The 19971-nt window shown below is 49.1% G+C and overlaps 1 protein-coding gene across 1 annotated transcript; it reads right to left on the minus strand.

Moving 5' to 3' along the window:
• Positions 1-1731: 1731 nt before the first annotated feature.
• UNC119B (unc-119 lipid binding chaperone B) lies at positions 1732-13540 on the minus strand. Its single transcript, XM_027566559.1, has 5 exons — positions 13251-13540; positions 10533-10646; positions 7595-7715; positions 7289-7461; positions 1732-5213 (listed from the first exon to the last, which is right to left on the minus strand). The coding sequence occupies exons 1-5, from the start codon at positions 13492-13494 to the stop codon at positions 5101-5103; spliced, it is 765 nt and encodes a 254-aa protein (XP_027422360.1). The 5' UTR covers positions 13495-13540; the 3' UTR covers positions 1732-5100.
• Between the last annotated feature and the right edge of the window lie 6431 nt (positions 13541-19971).

The raw sequence follows: 19971 nt of genomic DNA on the forward strand, positions 1-19971 counted from the left end.
AGCTTCGGTCCTTCCGATGAATATTCAGGGTTGATTTCCTGGTTCTAGGCTGACCTTAAAACTCTTCAGGGGGCGAGCCTGCTGTTGCTGCTAAGTCACTTAAAATCCAGTTCCGTGATCTAAAAAACTCCACTTGGCGTTCCCCGGCCCCAAACCCACCGCGCCCTCGCTGTCACTGCTGAAGCCTCACAGTGCAGCTTTTCTCCAGGATCTCTAGCTGCTTCCTGCCTCAGGACCTTTACAGTCACCATTCCCTCCGCTGGAAGACTCCTTCCCATCAACACCTCCCTGAGGAGGCTGGTGCTTCCCTTCACAAGCTCTCCATCCCATTGTTTTATTTCTGGCAGGTAGCATCTGAAATCTTATCAAGTCCCTTACTAGCCTGAGTGCCCAGTGGGGCAAGGGTCTTACGCTGCTGCTCATTATCTTGGCATAAGGAGTTGGGGTGCCAGGAGGTTGTGAAGGTGGGGTGACACTGCTGCTTCCCTGTCCCTCTGTGGTCCCGCGTCTCACTCCCAATTGTGGAGCAGAGAACCCCACCTATCCCTCCAATGGGAGCCTTGAATGCTGTGTCCTAATGTCCTGCATTTTGTCCTTAGTCAGGACCCCTCCACCCTGCGCCCCAAAATTACAGCGATTTCTCTTGCCTGACAAGCATCTTCCATGGGCCCAGGTGTGAGTCAGACTTCCACAGGCTCCAGGCACTGCCCACATGCACCCAGGAACCCAGTCCCTCCAGCTGCCTTTCTTCACCCATTAACTCAGCCAGGCGTCTGTCTCCAGCACAGACTGAAACCAGAACTTGATCTGATTTCTGAAGATCAATTAAAAGATGTGGCAGTCTTTCAAATGTTTTTTTCCTTAAGTCACTAAGTCATGTCCAATTCTTTGCAACCCCATGGACTGTGCCCACGAGGCTCCTCTGTCCTCTACTATCTTCCAGAGTTTGCTCAAATTCATGTCCACTGAGTTGATGCTTCTATATTTGCATTTAGAAGAAATGCATTCAAAAGCAAGCCTCTAAACCGACAGTACATTTACTGTCGTTGGCAAATGCTCCTCTGAGGCTTTCATACCTTTTACTACCGCACGTGGGCACCAGCCCTGGGTAGAAGAAAAGGGGGAAGAGAAGGGGAAAATCAATGAGTGTTTGTAGGCAGAGGCCAACAGACCTTCAGGTGCCACAAACTGTCTAAACCAGAGTTATTTTTAACTTGCATCGTTTGTGACCTTAAACATGAATGTAAGTGTTATATTAAAAATATGCATGTTTTCCAAAAAAGACAGGAATCAGAAGTTGGTTCCAAGGGGTTGCGTGGAGGGAGGGAACTGGCTGCAGACAGCAGGAACTTGAGGAAATTTTCCAAGGTGATGGAAACGTCCTTTATCATGACTGTGATCAGGTATCCATTTATCAAACTCATCAAACCATACTCTTAAATGGGTTGAATTGACTCTTAGATGAGGTATGGTTAAAACACACCTCAATGAACCTAACTTTAAAATACATATGCATTTAAAATTCTCAAACCATTTCATTAAATTGCAAAGCAAAGACACATGAAACCTAACACACAATACTGTGTCCTATCACTCTAGAAACCAGGGCTACCCTTTAAACCGAAAGGTTTACAGAAAGGCCACGTAAAGAAACTCAGAGCCCACCCCCACTCCATACCTACTCCCCCTGCAAAGCAAGAGGCCCAGTCAGGAGACACGAGAGGGCACACATACTGTGAAAATCTTTCTTTTATTACTGTCTCTTGTGGCAAAATAACATTTTATACAAATAAGTCACCTAGTTTACTTTGGACACAAAGACAATAGAAACTGGAACGAGGATCTTAGGTGAAGGAAGGGGAAAGGGAGGAAGGACAGATTTGGTCATTGACGTTTCTTATATTCTGTGAAAAATAGACTTACAGGGGAAAAAAATAGACTTTCACAAGTTCAACGACTTTACGTGATCCTTTGTATACAACAAGGGGTAAATCCACCTCCATCAGATCCTTCTTGTGCCTAAGACGTTCCGTGACATGGAATGTGAGAAACAGGATCGACGCTTAGGTTCCTTCACCAGTAGACTGGCATCCTCTGCATCAGGGGTCCTCACCCACAGACACTGAGTCTGTGCTATAATTCTGAGAATGGTCCCCATTCCCCAATCTGAAATCATGGTGACAAAGGCCACCAGGAAGAAAGTGACTTTACAGCAAAAAACTAAGAGGACACTGGGAGTACTCAACTGAGAGGATCAGGGTGGCAAGACACACCAGAGCAAGACACCCAACTGGCACACTGGACACAGCCTATTAAGGCTGTTCCAGAAGTGAGTTCCACTTCGACTAAAAAAACAAGTTGAAGATCCCCCCAGCTACTGCCGCATCAAGACTCTTCAGTCTAAGGAGCGCTCCAAGACCCCCAAATCACTGCCCGTATTTGAGAATCGGGTGGTCCATACTTTGAGTGCCTTCAGAAGTCCTGCAAAGCCCTGAATACTTGCGTTCCCTGCGAGACAGCTACGAGCTGATACATGAGGAGAGGATGACCTACTTTATCCCAGAACGACTTTTACTTATTTCCTGTTTACTCTTTAAAACACAGAATAAAATAAACCATGGTCTTCTCTGCAGAAGCTAAAAGGGCATCTCAGCCCAAAGGCGCCACAGGAAAAGAAAGGTGCTCTCCCAGGAGCCTCCAGGGCAGAAGGACAGGAGCGAGACAGGAGGAGGAGGGGTGCAGGCGGCAGCCCTCTGGCCACAGCTGGGTGAGCTGGTCTGCTGGGATGTGTTCCCTTCAGGAGCTGCCTCGCCAGTGCCAGGTCTGAACAGAGGGAGGGCGTGTCTCCCCGGCAGGCAGTTTCTGGCTGGCTGCCCCAGTGCCCACAGGTAACTGCTGCCCATAGTCCAAATTTCTCAACGCCACAGCCTCCTGATTCAGCTTCTGATGAGTTCAGCTACTTTCAGAGAAAGTATAATTTCCAATTCTCTCCCCAGTTCGGGTACAGAAGGATGAATTTCAAGCTTATCCTAGTCAACACCCCAGAGGCTCCTCAAGGTTTCCTGAGTAGCTGGACACAAGAATCTGGAGTCCCAGGTACAGACGCCAGACCTTCAAGTGCAGAAGGGGACCAACCCCTATCCTGCCTCACAGTGGTCTCCAGTGAAACTAAGGCAAGCTCCTGGGAAAAGGGCGCAGCACTCTTCAAGCCAGAACACCCGCTTCCCCCTGCCCTCCTCCCAGCAACCACTAACACTGCAGCTGAGGGACAGCCTACGAGCCCACAAGACGGGATCTGTCTGGGACACACTCTCCTGAGCAGGGCTCTGGACAGCTCCAAACCATTTCCTAGATAATAATTAAACATCAAATAGTGGAAACTCTCCCGAGTGGGCTTGTCGCAGAGAGAAGAGCCCAGTGAACACAGATCTGTTGAAGGTGCCCCAGCGAGAGAGAAGGTGAAGAGGCAGCGCCGCGTCTGTCCGCCAGGGACGGGAAGGAGCCACACCTAAGGCACCTGGATTTGCAGCCGACTCCAGTTCTGGGGCTCATCAGGTCTGGGGTGAGCAGCCTGCCCTGCAGGGAGCCCAGTTTCTTCTTGCCTCGGGAGCTGGGTGCAGGGCTGGCACCCACGATGAAACCAGGGTGCTCTCAGTGAGCAAGTTGCTGGCCTCTGGCACAGCCCAGACTCTGGCCTGGCACAAAGCACTGGACCAAAGTTCAAGGCCACTCATGCTCTACAAACCAAACAGGGTGCAACACGGGGCAGCGAAAGGCCAGGTCCACCTGCGGCACAGCGCGGGCCCTCCTCTCCTGGCCCCGCCCGGCCTTTCTCCCCAACACCGGGGAGGCGGCGCTCCTGTCAGAGGTACCACGTGCCTGGGCCCTTCCTACTGCGACCTTCCTATGAACGCTGAGCCCTGGCCACGGCAAAAATCTCATCATAAGGACAGGAGTTAGGCCTGAGCACCTGAATCCACCCACACAGACAGCAGTTAGGGAACTAAGGCGGGGCGAGTCCGTCCAATGAGGGCCTGAGGGAAGTGCAGAGAGACACGTTTTGGAGAACACATGTCTCTGCCAGGCCACCTCAGCCCATTTCCCCCTTTTCCCAACACCGAGACCATTCCGACTAGCGGTCCACAGGACCAGAATCCGCCTTACTCAGGTGGGACCGGCCAGGATGGTTCCAGAGCAGCTTCAGTACAAAAGCAGAGAGGACAAGATCCAGAGGAGCCGTGGGAGTCTGATCGGCACTCGGGAGTCTAGCCACACATCACGTACGCTGGGAGCACCCCTGACATTTTGTAAAACCTCCCCACAAGCCTAGAAATAAAAAACCAGAACACAACGAGGCCTGTGCTGGCCTCGAGCGACACTACAGTTCCCAGAGAGAAAATGGACACATTCGATTTCAGGAGACACTCAAAAGGCAGGAGCTAGGAAAAGCAGAGCAAGCTCATCTTCCGTCTGGAAGGAGAACGGGAAGGCACGGCCAGGCTGAAACCTCGGGGGTGCGCCAGGAGCAGCAGCCAAGATCCCGGAAGTCAGACAGGTAAGGGCTCCCTAGGTTCGGCAGCCTTGCCCATCCCCGCGCCTCAACTCCTGGCCCCATCCTCTGCTCCACTCTGTTCAAGGTCCTCTCCAGCAGGTTAAGGACAATGCTCAGGCTGAGGTCTGAGTGTGCTGATGGCGGCCCTGCAGGTGAGGGAGGAGTCTCAGCTTCACAGAGGGCCCCTGAAGCTACAGAAGAGCCTTCTCTCCCTAGTACAGCTGTGCCTGCAGAGACCCAGGCTCATCAGGACATCCTGAAGGAGCCGGGAAAATAAACTTTCTTTCTATCTGGATTCCAGGAGTCTTATTTTAAGTTTGACTACCTCTGCAACCTAAGGGGCAGGGGGAAAAGGGAGGAAAAAATACAGGGGGAAAGAGACACAGCACTGCTTGGCACCTCTCTTGGAGCACAGGAAACTACCACCCCGGCCTCGGCTTCCGGGGGCCACGTTCCAGATATGTGTCAACAGACAGCAGCTTCAACCACCTCCGTGCGCCAGGACCTCGGGCCACAGCAAAGCACCTCCCCGTCTGCTCTGGCCGCTGCTACTGGCCCCCATTATAGGCATAGTCGGCCTTGTTGTGCATTATCAGCTTGTTGTCGACGAAGTAAAAGCTGTCAGAACGGGTCTCATAGGGATTTTCAATCATCAGACGAACTACAAGTTAGAAGGGAAAAAATGCAAACAGTTATGTGTGAGTCTGCCCTATGGACCAGGTGGGAAAAAACTCAGCATCCCCTCTAAATCCCCAGGTAACTCAGTGGTAAAGAACCCGCCAGCCAATGCAGGAGACAGAAGAGACGCAGGTCCGATCCCTGGGTCAGGAAGATCCCTTGGAGGAGGAAATGGCAACCCACTCCAGTGTTCTTGCCTAGGAAATCCCAAGGACAGAGGAGCCTGGTGGGGCTACAGTCCATGGGGCTGCAAAGAGTCAGGCATGACTGAGCACCCACACACAAAAGTGCATAAACCAGCCCTTCCTGAAATGTGAGTGTGTGCTATCAGAATAATGAGGTCAGAACAGAGGGAGCCAGGCCTGGAGAGCTGGGGAGACCTGGGACCACAGAGGCCCCCAAACGGTGCGTGCCATCCACTTCCACAGCAGGAGGCCACAAGCGCTGGGCCTGGCCCTCCGTGGCCATCATCAGCCTGGTGCTCAGTCAGAACCCTAGGGAGAGGAGCTCGCCCGTCTGCCAACATGCATCAAAGCAGCTGACTGATTGGTGCTTCTGGCCCCCACGTCCAGACATTCTGGTCCAAATTTAGAAAGTGGTGCCTCACTGGGCCCACCCACAGGCACCCCTACAACAAAGGAATCCTAGGTGTGCAGGGGGGCAAGGTGTCTTCTCCAGAGATGGCGCGTGGTTGTTAACTCGCCAACGATCCTGCAAAGGCAAGCCTGCCCTGGGACCCAGACTTGAATTTTCTGTGTGTTGAGGCAGCTGCCCCAGGTCTTTAACTATAAATGGAGGGTCAAGGGACCTGCGAGCCACCACCCCTGGTTGATTCTGAGTCAGTGATCATGCGCTATTCTGAATCCTCTGGAGGAAACGCTGTCGCTGACCACAGTTCTCAAAAGGTGCGTTGACTGCTTCAAGTTCTCTGAACTCACCAACGTTATTTAGCTCACATCCAGAGGACTGACCCCCATCCCCTTTTAGCTTATCTGGTTTCAAGGAGAGAAAGTTAGATGGCTGGCCTTTGATAAAAAACTTGAAATGCTGTACTTAATCTCTTGCAAGTATCAACAATTCCAGCCCAGCTTGGGGAGCAGGCTTTATAAAAACAGGATCATGATGATAGCAGATATAGTTGACACCCTGCCCACTTCTCATCAATCCTCACTTTACCTGTGAATAGGACTGCTGCACAAGCACAAGCACTTGTCAGAAAACAACACTCTCAAGGATCTGGGACTCTGAGAAAACTGGTCAGTGTATGCAGACCCTTGCCCACAATTCAACTAAACTCCACCACTACTCACAGATCCCATTGTATCTTCATTGCTCTAGAACAACTTACCCTCACGACTCACAGGCGATGCTAATGTCAAAGAGCCAGATGGAAACCACAGGACTACACATCCTGTTCGTCCTGTCATCGAGTCCATCTCCTCCCTGGCCTGGCCTTCCCTGCTTGGTGCCTCCCCCAGGTCTCCCTCCCCATATCTCTTCCTAAGACCTTGTTTCCATTCTGTCACTCCTGCTCCCACACCTCGACCAGCTCGCTATTTCCTGCCTGATCTATTCTGACAGTTTATCTCATGACCCTTCTACTGGCAGAGAATGAGAAAGAGGTGGTCCTCAGATTGAGAATCCCACTCAGCTTAGTTTAACCAGAGCTCTGATTAAGGAGGAAGCAAAGGGCCAGTGCAGTGCTGAGCAGGAACTGGGGTTCAGAACAGTGAAACCGTGACTGGCTGTGTATGGAATGGGCACCCCGGGGAGGGCCGGGGTCTCCTCTCATCTCCCTCCATTACACCCTTCCCTGCACAGGCTTCTTAAAGGATGGCCTGTATCAACAACTTCAGAGTCCCGCTGCCAGCAGAGCCAGAGTGTGAAACACGAGACAGGAGCGAAAGGAAATGAGAAGCCTGAGGTCAAGTGACTGGAAACCCATCACATCCCTGGTTCTCTGCCAACGAGATCGCCAGACCAGATGGATTTCACTTCAAGGTCCACTCCTGCTAAGCTGAAAGATCCAAAACGTTGCACAAGTCAGGGGATACCTACTGACATCCTCAGAAAGTTGGGGAAACTCATAGATGTGCTCGCAAGTGTTCCTGCTGCTGGGGATGCAGAAGCCGAAATCAAAGTCAAAATTTTTCAGCAGCCGTTCCCGGAAGTAGTGCCGCTCGATCATGCGGAAGTTTGACACAGGTTTGTCTCCCACGGTGAACTCCACCCTGCGAAACACAATCTCCGTAAGCTCGGCTTTGTTGCCTCCTCCCTCCGCTAGAGCCAACCCCAATCCAACACAGGACATTCTTCTCTGTGAACCAGAAGAAGGTGCTCCCCTCAGGAGATGCCGGGACTCACGTGGCACCCACGGTGCGCAGGCGGAGAAACGCCGGTGTGAACTGGTAGCGGACGAAGCGGCCTGCGCTGACGTCCACATCTCCGCCTGCCTCCCCTTCCTCGTCCTCTTCCTCCTCCTGGTCTGAAAGGGCACACGGAACGCCGGCTCAGCAAAAAGCACGACCAGTCCGGGGTACCGACACCCGCAGCAGGACGGCCGTGCTCACTGAGCACCTGCTGAAGATTCCTGGCTCCATCCTGCACACCTCACAGGGTCCTAACAACCCTGGAGGTGTTGTCTGCATTTTATCTCCACTTTACAGACCCAGAGAGGTGAGCTTATGGGTCCAAACTCCCCCCAGTCTTCAATCAAAACCCCAGGGTTGAATCCCTGGTCAGGGAACTAGATCCCACATGCCACAACTAAGACTCAGAGCAGCCAAAGAAGTAAATTGAATAAATATAAATATTAAAAAAAAATTAAAATGAAAATAACGCTGCCGAGAATTCCCTGGTGGTCCAGTGGTTAGGACTCTGTGGTTCCACTGCAGGGGGCATGGGTTGGATCCCTGGTCAGGGAACTAAGATCCTGCAAAGCCATAGCAAAATATAAATAATGCTGCTACATACAATATCCTGTAATAAACCATAATGGGAAAGAAAATGAAAAAATATATAACTATACACCAGAAAGTAACACAACACTGTAAATCAACTATAAATTTAAAAAACTTTTAATGTTGTTGAAAAAATGGAGCCAACACTTACTCAATACAAAACTGCCATGAACTTTCAATTTATAAAAAAACACACTATCTCAATTTATAAAAAAACACACTATCTGTGAAGTTCAATAAAGCGAAGTGAGCCTACAGTAAATTAAGGGAGCAAGGATGTAGATCCAGGCCCATCAGACTCGAAGCCTATTCTTAAACACGAGGCTATTTGCCTTTTATATAACCTGAGGCCTTGGGCCATGTCCTAACGCTGAAGCCTGAACACCAGGTGGGTACCAGGCCCCTGAAGTGGTCTGTGCTTTACAGACCAGGTCGGCTGTTGACCAAGTTAATGTGCTTGCTGCTAAGCAAAATAAAGAGGCTGCAAAAGTTGAAACTATCGAGAAGGCACCTCCAAAGAATGCAGAAATTTCTGGCACAGCAAAGACAAATCCCTAGAAATAATTCTGCTATTTAAATGAAAGACAGTGACCTTCAGCCTTGGGGAACTGCACCTCCTTGGATTACTACCTATTCCAGGCCATACCAGGCCCAACACTCTGACCATCTGAGAAAGAGTGAAGCATGAAGCAGATGGGCCATGAACCAACACGCAGGACCCAAGAAAGAAGACGGTCCACACCAGTAATGATGGGCTCTGGTCTAGCCCATTCCTGAACCCAAAAGGAACTGGCAGACATTCTAATGTGAACCAGGAGTTAGCGCCCTCTCTAGCAGCCACCCAGTGTCCAGCAAGAGCATTTTTTTCCAGGTCTAGGCTGACCAATACAATAAGAGAAGTCTTTTTAAGCATCAAATATCCCAAGAGCAGTGGACAGCCAGACTGAGTGGGAGTTCAAAGGTAGACTCCAGAGGCCCGGCTCCAACTATGGGATTCAGAAAGAAACAGAGCAGATCTTCTTGGGGATTCGAGCTCATCAGAAAAGTGCTGCAGGAGGGCTCTGGTTCGGCGTGCACCTTAGTCAATCAAGGTCCTTAAAGGCTGGACGGGCTGAAAATCAAGGTATTTTTACAGTGTCTGGTGCTGACCTTCCTGTGACAGTTCAGTTTTGTACTGAAATGACTATTCTCAGTCCTGTCTCATCCAAATCCATATACCCGAAGTAGCCCTGGTGTTCCCTGGGTCCTGGGAACATCTTAACACAAGGACAGGAAGCTTAGAGATGCGAATGGCACAGACCCAGGAAACTAGGTGGCCCCGACCCTCCCAATACAAGTACCTACCAGCTCGAGCCTTAGTGCCCTGGTCAGTCCAGGATTATGGTAGCAATCTCACGTTGGGTCAATCAGCAAGGAATCTCAAGTGGGGTCAAGAGACGGATGCCTTAGTCTGGCTGAGACTTTTTCATGAAACCCTTTGACTTACTTGGTTACTAACAGCTGTCTTACCAAACTTACAGGCTCCTTCTGAATAGCAAATAGATGTGAAAAGCTTGGCAAAAAGAGGCATTAGCACAGACTGGCTGCAACTCTGGACTATCTGGGCTGGAGTTCTAAAAACAAACTCCAGGGGGCGCTCAATCTCCAGTGACATGCTCCCCAGACCTACAAGTGGTCCCCTAGTCAGAAATGAAGTGCCCTGGAACCACATCACAAGCACGAGCAGTATTCATTCAAGGCTAACTGAAGGGGTCCCAAGCAAATGAGTTCACAGGCCTGGGCCTTCTGGTCATCCAGAAAATGCTGGAGATTAAAATCCAAACCGGGACTAACTAGGAAATCTGAGACACTATTCAATGGAAAGGGCGTGAGAAGAGAAAGAAACTGCCTCATGATGTGGACTGGAAGCCTCCCTATCGCCCTTCCAGAGTGTCCCCACGACTCAAGGCTCGGGCAGGCTTTCCTCATTATACTTTCATTTCAAGGATTCCTTCCTAAGTGGAGGTGACGCGATCAGATCAAAGAGCATGGGACCTTAGGAAAGTCACTTGGAAATTCTGGGCCTGTTTCCTTATCTGGAAGATAAGGATAATAACTCCTCACAGAGGTGTGAGGATTCCATGAGATGATGTAAACAGAAAACCATGGAACTGATAACCAGTGCAGAGTAAATACTCAGCAAGCACAGCTTCAAACCTGTAGGCCAGGCTTTAGGAGGCGGCTCAGAGGCAGGCCTTGCGGCGTCCATGATACAGGATGCAATGGCACACAAAAACTCAAGCCTCAAAGACTCTTTGCTCCGACAGTCAACTGACTACTGTTGATGCGATACTGAGACCTACCTGAAACACAAGGTTTGGCAATTTCAAAAAGCACTGTCCCTGTCTCCAAATCCCGAATTTTGAAGCGGGTAAAATCAATACTGTAGATGTTGTCTTCAGGTTTACATAAATAATCTGAAAATGAAAGAGAGAGAGAGAGACCAATGCTGTTAAATAATCCTCCGAAACTACCATTTCCTTCTCAAGTTGTGAAGCAAACTCGGGTTGTTTTTTTTCTTACATAAAATATACCCCAAAACTTCCTCTTATGTTATAGCCAAAAGTTGCATGCAGAGAATTATGGGATCCAAGAAAGGAGAAAAGTGCATGGACTTGGTTTAGATGGAAGATTACCGTAACACTTAGAAACAGGAATGGTAGAAGGGAATTTCTCTGGAAACACTTCAAAAATGACCTAAAAACCTTTCATCAGAAGTCAAAACACAACAGAACTTTTTTAGAAATCCATTTAAAAACATGCTGACCCAAAAGTCAGACACGACTGAGCGAGCACACACGCATGCACGCAGTGGTGAATGTGGTGCATGCCTGCTGACCGTATCACAAAGCAGAGATCAGCCAACTTTCTCTGTAAAGGGTCAGAAAATGAGTAACTTAGTTTTTGAGGCCACACACTCACTATCAGAACTACTCAACTCCGTCACTGTAGCACAAATGCAGTCACACAACTATTTACAGACAAAAAAATACAAATTTTATATAACTGTGTGTCCCAAGAGATTTTTTTCCCCAACCATTTGAAAAGGTAAAAATCATTCTTGGATTGTGGGCTGCACAAAACCAGGCGGTGGGCCCTACCCACCCAGGTGGCAGGACAGATTTGCTGGAGAGGGCATGAGGCCAAAGGGAGATGGAGCCGCCAATAGCTTCATCTGTTAATCAAGACAGTGCTGACCAAAGATGATTTCATTTCTTTCTTTCCACCATGACTCCTGAGAGCATCATCTCCACAGTTCACTTTGGTACTGTATCTTATACTGCCTGCTGTGTTCGCTGTTTCATGTTTTACAAGCTGACTCTCCAATAAGATGGCAAAATTGAGAGCTACTGATTATTCCGTAACTTCCCAAGGCACTGATATTGGTTCTGCACCTTTACAGGGGCCTCAATCAATACCCTGCTGAACGGAAGAGACTTTAAGAAAAGTAACAAACTCCAGAGGTCACCAAGCTGACTTATGACTTTCTCCAAGAAGCTGCGGAGGTGTTCTGAAACAACGGCACCAAGCTCAAGTTCCTACACAGGGCCTGAGTGCCCTCTGAGCATGCCACTTAGCATCAGGCACTAGCAGCTAGATTCATCCTTGCTATCAAGAGAAAGCAGGAGGTGAGAAAAGGTGAGGTGGCGAGCATTTCCACACTTTCAGAACCCCTGGTGATAACTGGGTTGGAATAGAAGCAGCTTTTTCACAATGTTTCTATGAAACAGAAGAGCAAGACCTTCTAAAGCCACACTCAGGATAGTCCCAAGGCAAACAGTGATTGAAAACGGACACGTGACAATACTCAGAATCAAATTAAAACTGTCTTAGAAGATGGGAATTCTATTTCACACAGGTTGAACCAAGGCCTCAAACTGCCATCCTCAAATCACTGGGATGGCCTCCAGCTTCCTGAGGGCCACCTGAGCTGTGGACCAAAGCAAGTCAACAGATAAAAGGAGAGCAGCCTTAATCCATCAAGCTGGTGCTGGGGCTTCAAAGTTATAAGTCCAGAGGATGGAGCAGGTGGGTGGGCTGGGCAAGCAGGATCTAACCTATGGACTGGAAACTCAGGGGGAAACAGCGGCAACAGAAAGGGCATCAAGTAAGAGGATGACCTGGAAGAGAACAGGAAGAGGGAGGAGAGCCAGGACAGGTGGCGGGCTATGTATTTCTTCTATCAATAAAAGGTGTAAAACCGTTGCATCCTATGCAAGAAATGCATCTCTGATACTCTGACATATTCATCAATCACTAGATCAAGTGTCAAAGGCAGGATTCACATTTAGGTTTTATACGTGGAACTGAAACTTTATTAATATATACATTACATACATATAAATGAGGCAGAAACTCCGCGGCAATGTACTTAAAGAAAAGAAAAGCCCACCTGCACACAAAAAGGGCAACGCTTGGGACCCAAAAGAGGCAGGGGGCCGAGGCAGGGAGCCACAGCAGGCTGGAGCCAGGAGGGGCTGTCCGGGGGGCCGGAGTGGAGGGAAACGCGGAGAAAGCAGGTAGGGTCTGGGCTGGCAGAGGGCAGCAGAAGCTGGCTCAGGTCGAGGGGGCCAAGCTGAGCAGGAACTTCTCTGATAGCAGCGAGCTGGGGGCTAAGGGAGTCGGGGAGAGGCAGCGGCCCACTTGCCAGGGTCAGGAGGAGCTAGTTAAGAAGCCAAGAGAGGGGGTCCCCACCCAAAGAGATCCAGCTGAGGAGGAGTACGGTCGGCCGGGCCTGAGGGCCCAACCGGGACGGGCCACAGGGAAGCCTGACGTGGCCGGAGTCAGGGGAGGGCAGTCGAGCTCAAGGGGACCCATCCCCTTGAGGTGTAGGTGAGGGAGGGGAGCGCCGACTCGGTCGGGCGGAGCAGTGGGCAGCGAGGCCTGGCCAGTCGGGGACGCCTGGGTGGACCCCCTGGGCCCGCCGAGCCGCGAGCGGCCGGCTCCGCGGAAGGCGACACGGGGTCCGGGGGCCCGGCGGCCCGACGCCGAGGGGAGGACGCGGCCGGCCCCGTACTCACTCTCGGTGACCTGGCTGAGGCGCAGGACGTGCTCGGGCCGGATGGTGTCCAGAGCCAGCAGCTCCTGCTCCGTGACCGCTGCCCCGATGCCGTCGTCTGCCGCGTGGTGGGGCGCCTGCCGCCGCCCCTTGAGCCTGTTCAGGACGCCGCCGCCAGCCTTCTTCTTCTCTTCCTTGCCAGTTACCAGCCCCGCGGGCCCAACGGCCGACCCCAAGGCCGCAGCCTTCGAATTCGACCCGCTCATCGCTCCGCCGCCAAGATGGCCGCCGCCTCCGCAGCGCCGTAACTATGGAGAGAGGGGGCGGGGCCGGGCTGGGACCTGAAGGCGGGGCCGAGGTGGGCGGGGCCTGCGAGCCGCGTCGCTGGCGCCCCCCGCCCCTACCCTCCCCCTCAAGCCCCGACTCCAGCACTGGTCCAGCCAGGTGGGCCGCCACGTTAGTACCCCGGACTCTCCACTTGGCCCCCGAAGTCACCCCAAACATCTAGCATATATTTCGTACGGTCAAATGACTTTCTAGCACATAAAATGCAAACAAGGCATCTTGAGAAAATGTGGTTTCATCTGCAGTCTAGAAGGTAAGTTAAGACTGTGTTTGCTGTGCAAAAGCAGCTGTCCGATTAGATTTCCATTCTTAAACCCTACTGCGTCAGGCTTTGGGCTAAACATTGAACTGGGCTGCAAGGAATATAAGAATATGAAAGGGGGCAGGGATTGAGTCTGCTGTATTCACCACTGTATTTGGGCAGCCTATAAAGAAAGCTGAACACCAAAGAATTGATGCTTTTGAACTGTGGTGTTGGAGAAGACTCTTGAGAGTCCCTTGGACTGCAAGGAGATTCAGCCAGTCCATCCTAAAGGAAATCAGTCCTGAATATACATTGGAAAGACTGATGTTGAAGCTGAAACTCCAATACTTTGGCCACTTGATGCGAAGAACTAACTCATTTGAAAAGACCCTGATGCTGGGAAAGATTGAAGGCAGGAGAAGAAGGGGATGACAGAGGATGAGATTTGTTGGATGCCATCACCAACTCAATGGACATGAGTTTGAGTAAACTCCAGGAGTTGGTGATGGACAGGGAGGCCTGGTGGCTGAGGTCCATGGTGTTGCAAAGAGTCAGACACGACTGAGCGACTGAACTGAACTGAGCTAATGCCTGTTGTTCAGTGGCTAAGTCATGTCTCTCGGAGACTCCATGGACTGCAGCACTCCAGGCTTTCCTGTCCTTCACTGCCTCCTGGAGTTAGCTCAAACTCATATGCATTGAGTTGGTGATGCTATCCAACCATCTCATCCTCTGTTGCACCCTTCCCCTGCCCTCAATCTTTCCCAGCCTCAGGGTCTTTTCCAGTGAGTCGACTGTTCGCAACAGGTGGCCAAAGTATTCGAGCTTCAGTCTTTCCAACAAATATTCAGGGTTGATTTCCTTTAGGATTGGCTGGTTTCATCTCCTTGCTAAGGGATTCTCAAGAGTCTTCTCCAGCAGCACAATTTGAAAGCACCAGGTGCTCAATAATGACTGACTGACAGTGAATGAATGAGTGAAGGAAGGCTTGCACAGCAGGGTGCTATGGAAGAGCTCCCACTTTGTTGGGGAAGACTGTGAGGTACATAATTCACTACATGGCCCTTCCTCTTGACCAGCCTAGTGTAAATGAACTAGAAGAAAAACCAGAGTGCTAACTGTAGCAGCAGAGGTGCTACCAGAGTACACAGGAGAGGTCTGGGGGGTGGGAGAGAGGCTTCAGGGGTAACGTCTGCACTGAAAATTGGAAATTCACCGTTATGTCAACTGGAGGTGAGTGGGAGGGGGGAAGACGCTGCCCTCTTACACCCCAGGTGGCTCCTTTGCTCGAGTCAGGATCCACTTTCTTCTGTGTTGGAAGGCCCCCGGCCTGAGTGCTGCAAAATGTGTCTGCAAGGCTGATGTCACCTGTTAGGCTCAGGCCAAAGTGAAACTCTACCCATCTCTCTACAGTTAGCCTCAAAAGACTGGATTTATGCAGGACTTGCTGAGTCCTCTAACCTGATATGAGGGGTTTGGGAGCAGCTGATAAGCCTCATCTAGTTTCTGGATAAAATCCAAACCTGACTCCACCTCAGTTGCCCAGCAGGGTGAAACAGTATGTGGTCAAGTTCCTATCAAAATACTGTCCTGTCTTGGAGAGATTACCCACCCCCACCTCTTCCCCCCACCCCGGGTGGGACTTCTCAAACAGTTCAGGGAATTTTAAGATGTGTACAGAGAATTAAGCTCTTTCCCTTTGCAAACAATTCTTTTCAAACTACTCAGCAGTAAGTAGCTACTGAAGAATTTCCTAAAATGTTAATATGCTACTTGATTGTGAATCACTAAGATGGTGATGGGCGGGGCGGGGGTGAGCATACAGCCACTTCCCACAATCACTTGCTCCATGAATCTTTGTTCTCAGAGCACCAGAACTCGAGTTACCTGGATCCCGGCTTTTCTCTTTTTAGGGATGATGACAAGCGTGTTGACCACTTTATTTGCAATTCCACATCCAGGAATTTAGCCGATATGTGTTCACAAAGATGAGGGACCATTCTAACACTGAAAAGTTACAGTAAGTTACAGTTGCATCTATTCATGTCATACAGCTATTAAAAAGACTGAGATCGGTCTCCACGTACTAGTATGGAGAGACCTCAAAGATAGATTAAGTTTGTGGGGGGAGGTGGACAAGGCATATAATCCCATTCACTTAAAATTTAAAAGTACATGAATATTTGTATGTGACTGCAATGGAAGGGGTTTGGATATAATGTATTAAGTGACGTTCCCATTGGGAAGCAGAGTATTAGAAGGGACTGAAGGGGGATATATTCTCTTTCAACACTCTTGAGCTGCTTCTATGCTATTTTATCACAACAAGCACATGATCACGGGCTGCTTGTTTACTTTGAAATAAATAAATAACTTTGGATCTGTGTCTGGAAGGTAGATTCTAAGTCAAAGTAGCCTTATTATCTCTTAAAAACTTGAAAACTACCTCAGACTGGATCACTTTTTTCTGTTCAAAAAGAAATTTAAATAAATACTGCCATATATGGGAGCTGAGGCCTGTACTCTTTCTGATCACTATCTGTAAACTGTGGTTAAAAAGATTATGTCTTTAGGAGAACGGTAAGCACCCCAAAAAGAAAGAAAAAATATCTGTAATTATTCCTTTTTAAAAAGGAGTTGGAAAAATCAGGGCTGTAAACTCCAATCAGCCTCTCCTCACCGAATCTTCCTAAGGTATGTCAAAAGGCTCTTAAATAAAAAGTGTTTTTTGAAAAGTACGTCTTCTCATTCCATTTGGTGGAAAAAGGAAAATAGAGATTTACTGCATTAAACAACAGCCCCCTTGTCTGCCTGGGCCAGAACATGGGAAGACAGGAGTGGAGAGGCTGACCTCCCTTTCTTCCCGACTCAGTCCTCTTCAGGTCCCTCTCCTTCAGTGCGTTAGTTTCTTCCCTGTGAGAGCTGTGCCAGTGGCTGTTTTCCAGGACAGTCTCAGAGTTGCCAGGCAGTCGGCCTCAAATCAGGCCAGGCAGGTGGGGCCCAGAGCTGGTGCAGCCAAGGTAAGCGGGACATCATAGGGCTTTTTTCTGCTGAGACAGGGAAGTTCAGTCCTCCTTCCTGCTGCCTCCCTGAGGTGGCATCCATTGAATCCTCGGGTCATGGCTGGGACTGCAGGCGGGCCTTGTGGTCTGGGAAACTGAGAGCTAGTAATTTCCCTAGTACCCAAGTCACTTCTCTCCCTGGCTGAGGGCTCTTTAAGTATTCATTTATTACTTTTATCCCACTTGCTTCCAAAAAAGATTTCATGGTATATTCCAAAGTCATACAGCATAAGACTGGTGGGCAGACATTTGTGTAGTTTTCTTGAGGGCAGAAATTTCAGCATTTTAAGTGCATATATGGATTTTGGTTTGTACCACATGGCACACAGGATCTTAGTTTCCCAACCAGGGATCGAACCTGCAGTCCCTGCAGTGGAACTAAGGAGTCTTAACCATATACTGTTTGCATATACTGTTTTCAGTAATTCCTTAATGGAATTCAAAGGCACATTTGCCCATGTGCAAAATAAACACATACGTAAATATGTGTATGCATGCATGTTCAGTCGCTTCAGTCGTGTCTGACTTTTTGTGACTCCATGGACTGTATATGTACATATATAAATACTTATAAAATGGAAGATATAAACCAAACATAAACATGTGTATTATCCTCTAGGGATTAAAGAGGTAGGGCTAAGACCGATGAATATTTTTTACATCCTGTACCCCATATAAAATTTTTAAATGTACCTTTGCACTTTGTAGAACTAAGCCTTAAAAGGTTACTTTTCTTTTTCAGAGAAAGAATAATATAATAAACCTCTGTGTAACCAACACCCAGCTTCCTCAGTTATCTACCCTCAAAAGGTTCCTTCTTAAAACTAGTACATCATGTTTTATGTCCCTTGATATGTTCCAGCGTATCCTGGTTTACAGTCTATGGGAACTTGAATACTGTATAAAATCTCAATTATGTGGAACTGGTTCACAGTGCTTTTCAAGTCCACTATATCCTTCTACTTCTCTGCATATTCATTCTATTAATTTTTGAGAGTTTGATACTGAAACAACAACTAAAAATCTTAAGTTTATCTACTTAAAAAGATAATTGTAATATGTAGAATGATATGTAACCTTGTTCTGTATTTTCCAAGTTTCCTGTGAATATTTTATCATACTTTCATAATTTAAAAAATTTAAAAAAATTTTAATAATAAACTCCATCTCAAAAAAAAAAAAAGTCATACATCGATGTTAAAAGAACACAGGGTAGGTCGCGTATGCCCTCTGACCCTTTGTTTTCTTATTTACACGTCAGGCCAGTGACTGGTCTTTCCTGGGGTTGAGAGGAGATGAAAACAGCAATGAAAAGCACTGTGCTGGCGTCAGGGAGAGTGTCTCATGAACAGTCGCTATGGCAATACATTTAAGTGCCCACTTTCTCCACGACCCCTCTGCTGAAGGCAGGCACCCTGGGCAGGGAAAAGCCATGGAGCTGGATGGGCGAGTGCAGTGCAGTGACTAAAAGAACAGTCACGTCAGCACAGAAAGGAGATGTGTCAGGGACCAAGGTTTAAGGAAGCAACAGGTGGGAGGTCAAGTAGAAGCCATGAGAAAACCCACAAGAGGGGCTTCCCTGGTGATCCAGTGGTTAAGACTCAGCACTTCCAAGGCAGGGGGCTCAGGTTCAAACCCTGGTCAGGGAACTAAGATCCCACATGCCACATGGCTAAAAAGTAAAACCCAGGAGAAGGAGTCTTAAGGCCCAAGCCAAAAAACAAGTGGGTTTGTTTTTCACTAATTAAGTGGTTAACAACAAACAAAACTAAGACTCTTGGGCCAAATAACTGTGGTGAGGTGCCTACCATTTCCGGTTGCTAGAGAGCAGAGGCCGTCTGCTCCGTGCTTCGCCTCTGTTCTGCCTTGACCTCTCGCCATTGCTATGGCAACAGGCATTCCAGTAAATGTTGGAAAAACTCTTTTCTTTCTTCCTCTATGGGGGTGGTGGAGGGGCGTGGGGTACTAAGTATGGAGAAAGGTCCGACACATCGGCTCCAGCCAACCGGGAGCCTGATTTCCTCAGCGAGATTAAGATCTGGACCCAAGAGTGGTTTAACCCAACCCCCGGCACTTGGCCCAAGACCTTCTGTCAGACAATTTCCCTCCCTGTGAGTCCCTAGAGTAGGGCTTCTTCAGGTCTCTTCCCCATTTGGCAGCTCACGCGAAGCTACTTGAAATAGTAACAGCCAAGTCTAAATTAGTCAAGAACTCTAGTTATGGGTGGGCTCAAGCTAAGAATGAGGCTCTGTGGGCCTCCTGGCTTATTTGAGCCCTGAGAACAGACTCCATCAACAGTGGTTTCATTCTTGGAGCTGAGCGCTGAATTCTGCCCTTCAAGGGATAACTGAGGGGAGGCAGGCCACACTCTCCCTCCCTCTCCCCATACCAGCAGCCTTGGTTCCTGCTTGGAGAATCACAGAACATGGCGTCAGGGGTGGGGGCGGGGGGGGGAGGTGTGTGGGAGAGTCATGGTCAAGAGCAAGAGAGTCCTGATTTAAAACCTCAGCCCTGCCTTTTGCTGGCTTTGTGACCTTCAGCAAGTCACTTCACCTCTTAAAGGTGAATACCAACTCGTTTGTTAAAGATTAAACAGATTAATGTCTGTGGAAGTGCTGGGCCTTCCTGCCAGGCCCATCTCAAAGGCTCAGTCAAAGGTATCTGTAATGATTATTGCTATAGCCTTAGCAAGATCATGGGCTTTCCAGCCAGACAGACTGGGTTTGAATCCTGGCTTGACCATTTACTGGCTAGTCTGGGGTAAATTTCTGAAGTTTTCTGAGCTTCGTGTTTCTGAGCTTATCAACACTGACAGCACACTATAAGAGGAGAAAGCAGAGAAAACCATCTCATGGCCGAGTCTGTCCACAGGTTATTGTGGAAGCTGAGGGGAAAACCGGAGGGGAAGCAGCAACGGGCTCAGTGTGTCTTGGAAATGAGAGTCCCGGCCTGGTGTTCCAGTGAAAGTGGAAACAAAACAAAATAATTGTTTATTTTTCCTTGAGAGAGCTGCTGCCAGTTGAAAAGGCCCAGCGGCATTTCACAAAACTTCGTTCCCTTAGCCAAACATCCTGGTGAAAAGAAAGCTCCCT

Source organism: Bos indicus x Bos taurus, chromosome 17, assembly GCF_003369695.1.
Source record: "Bos indicus x Bos taurus breed Angus x Brahman F1 hybrid chromosome 17, Bos_hybrid_MaternalHap_v2.0, whole genome shotgun sequence".
Classification (NCBI taxonomy): Eukaryota; Metazoa; Chordata; class Mammalia; order Artiodactyla; family Bovidae; genus Bos; species Bos indicus x Bos taurus.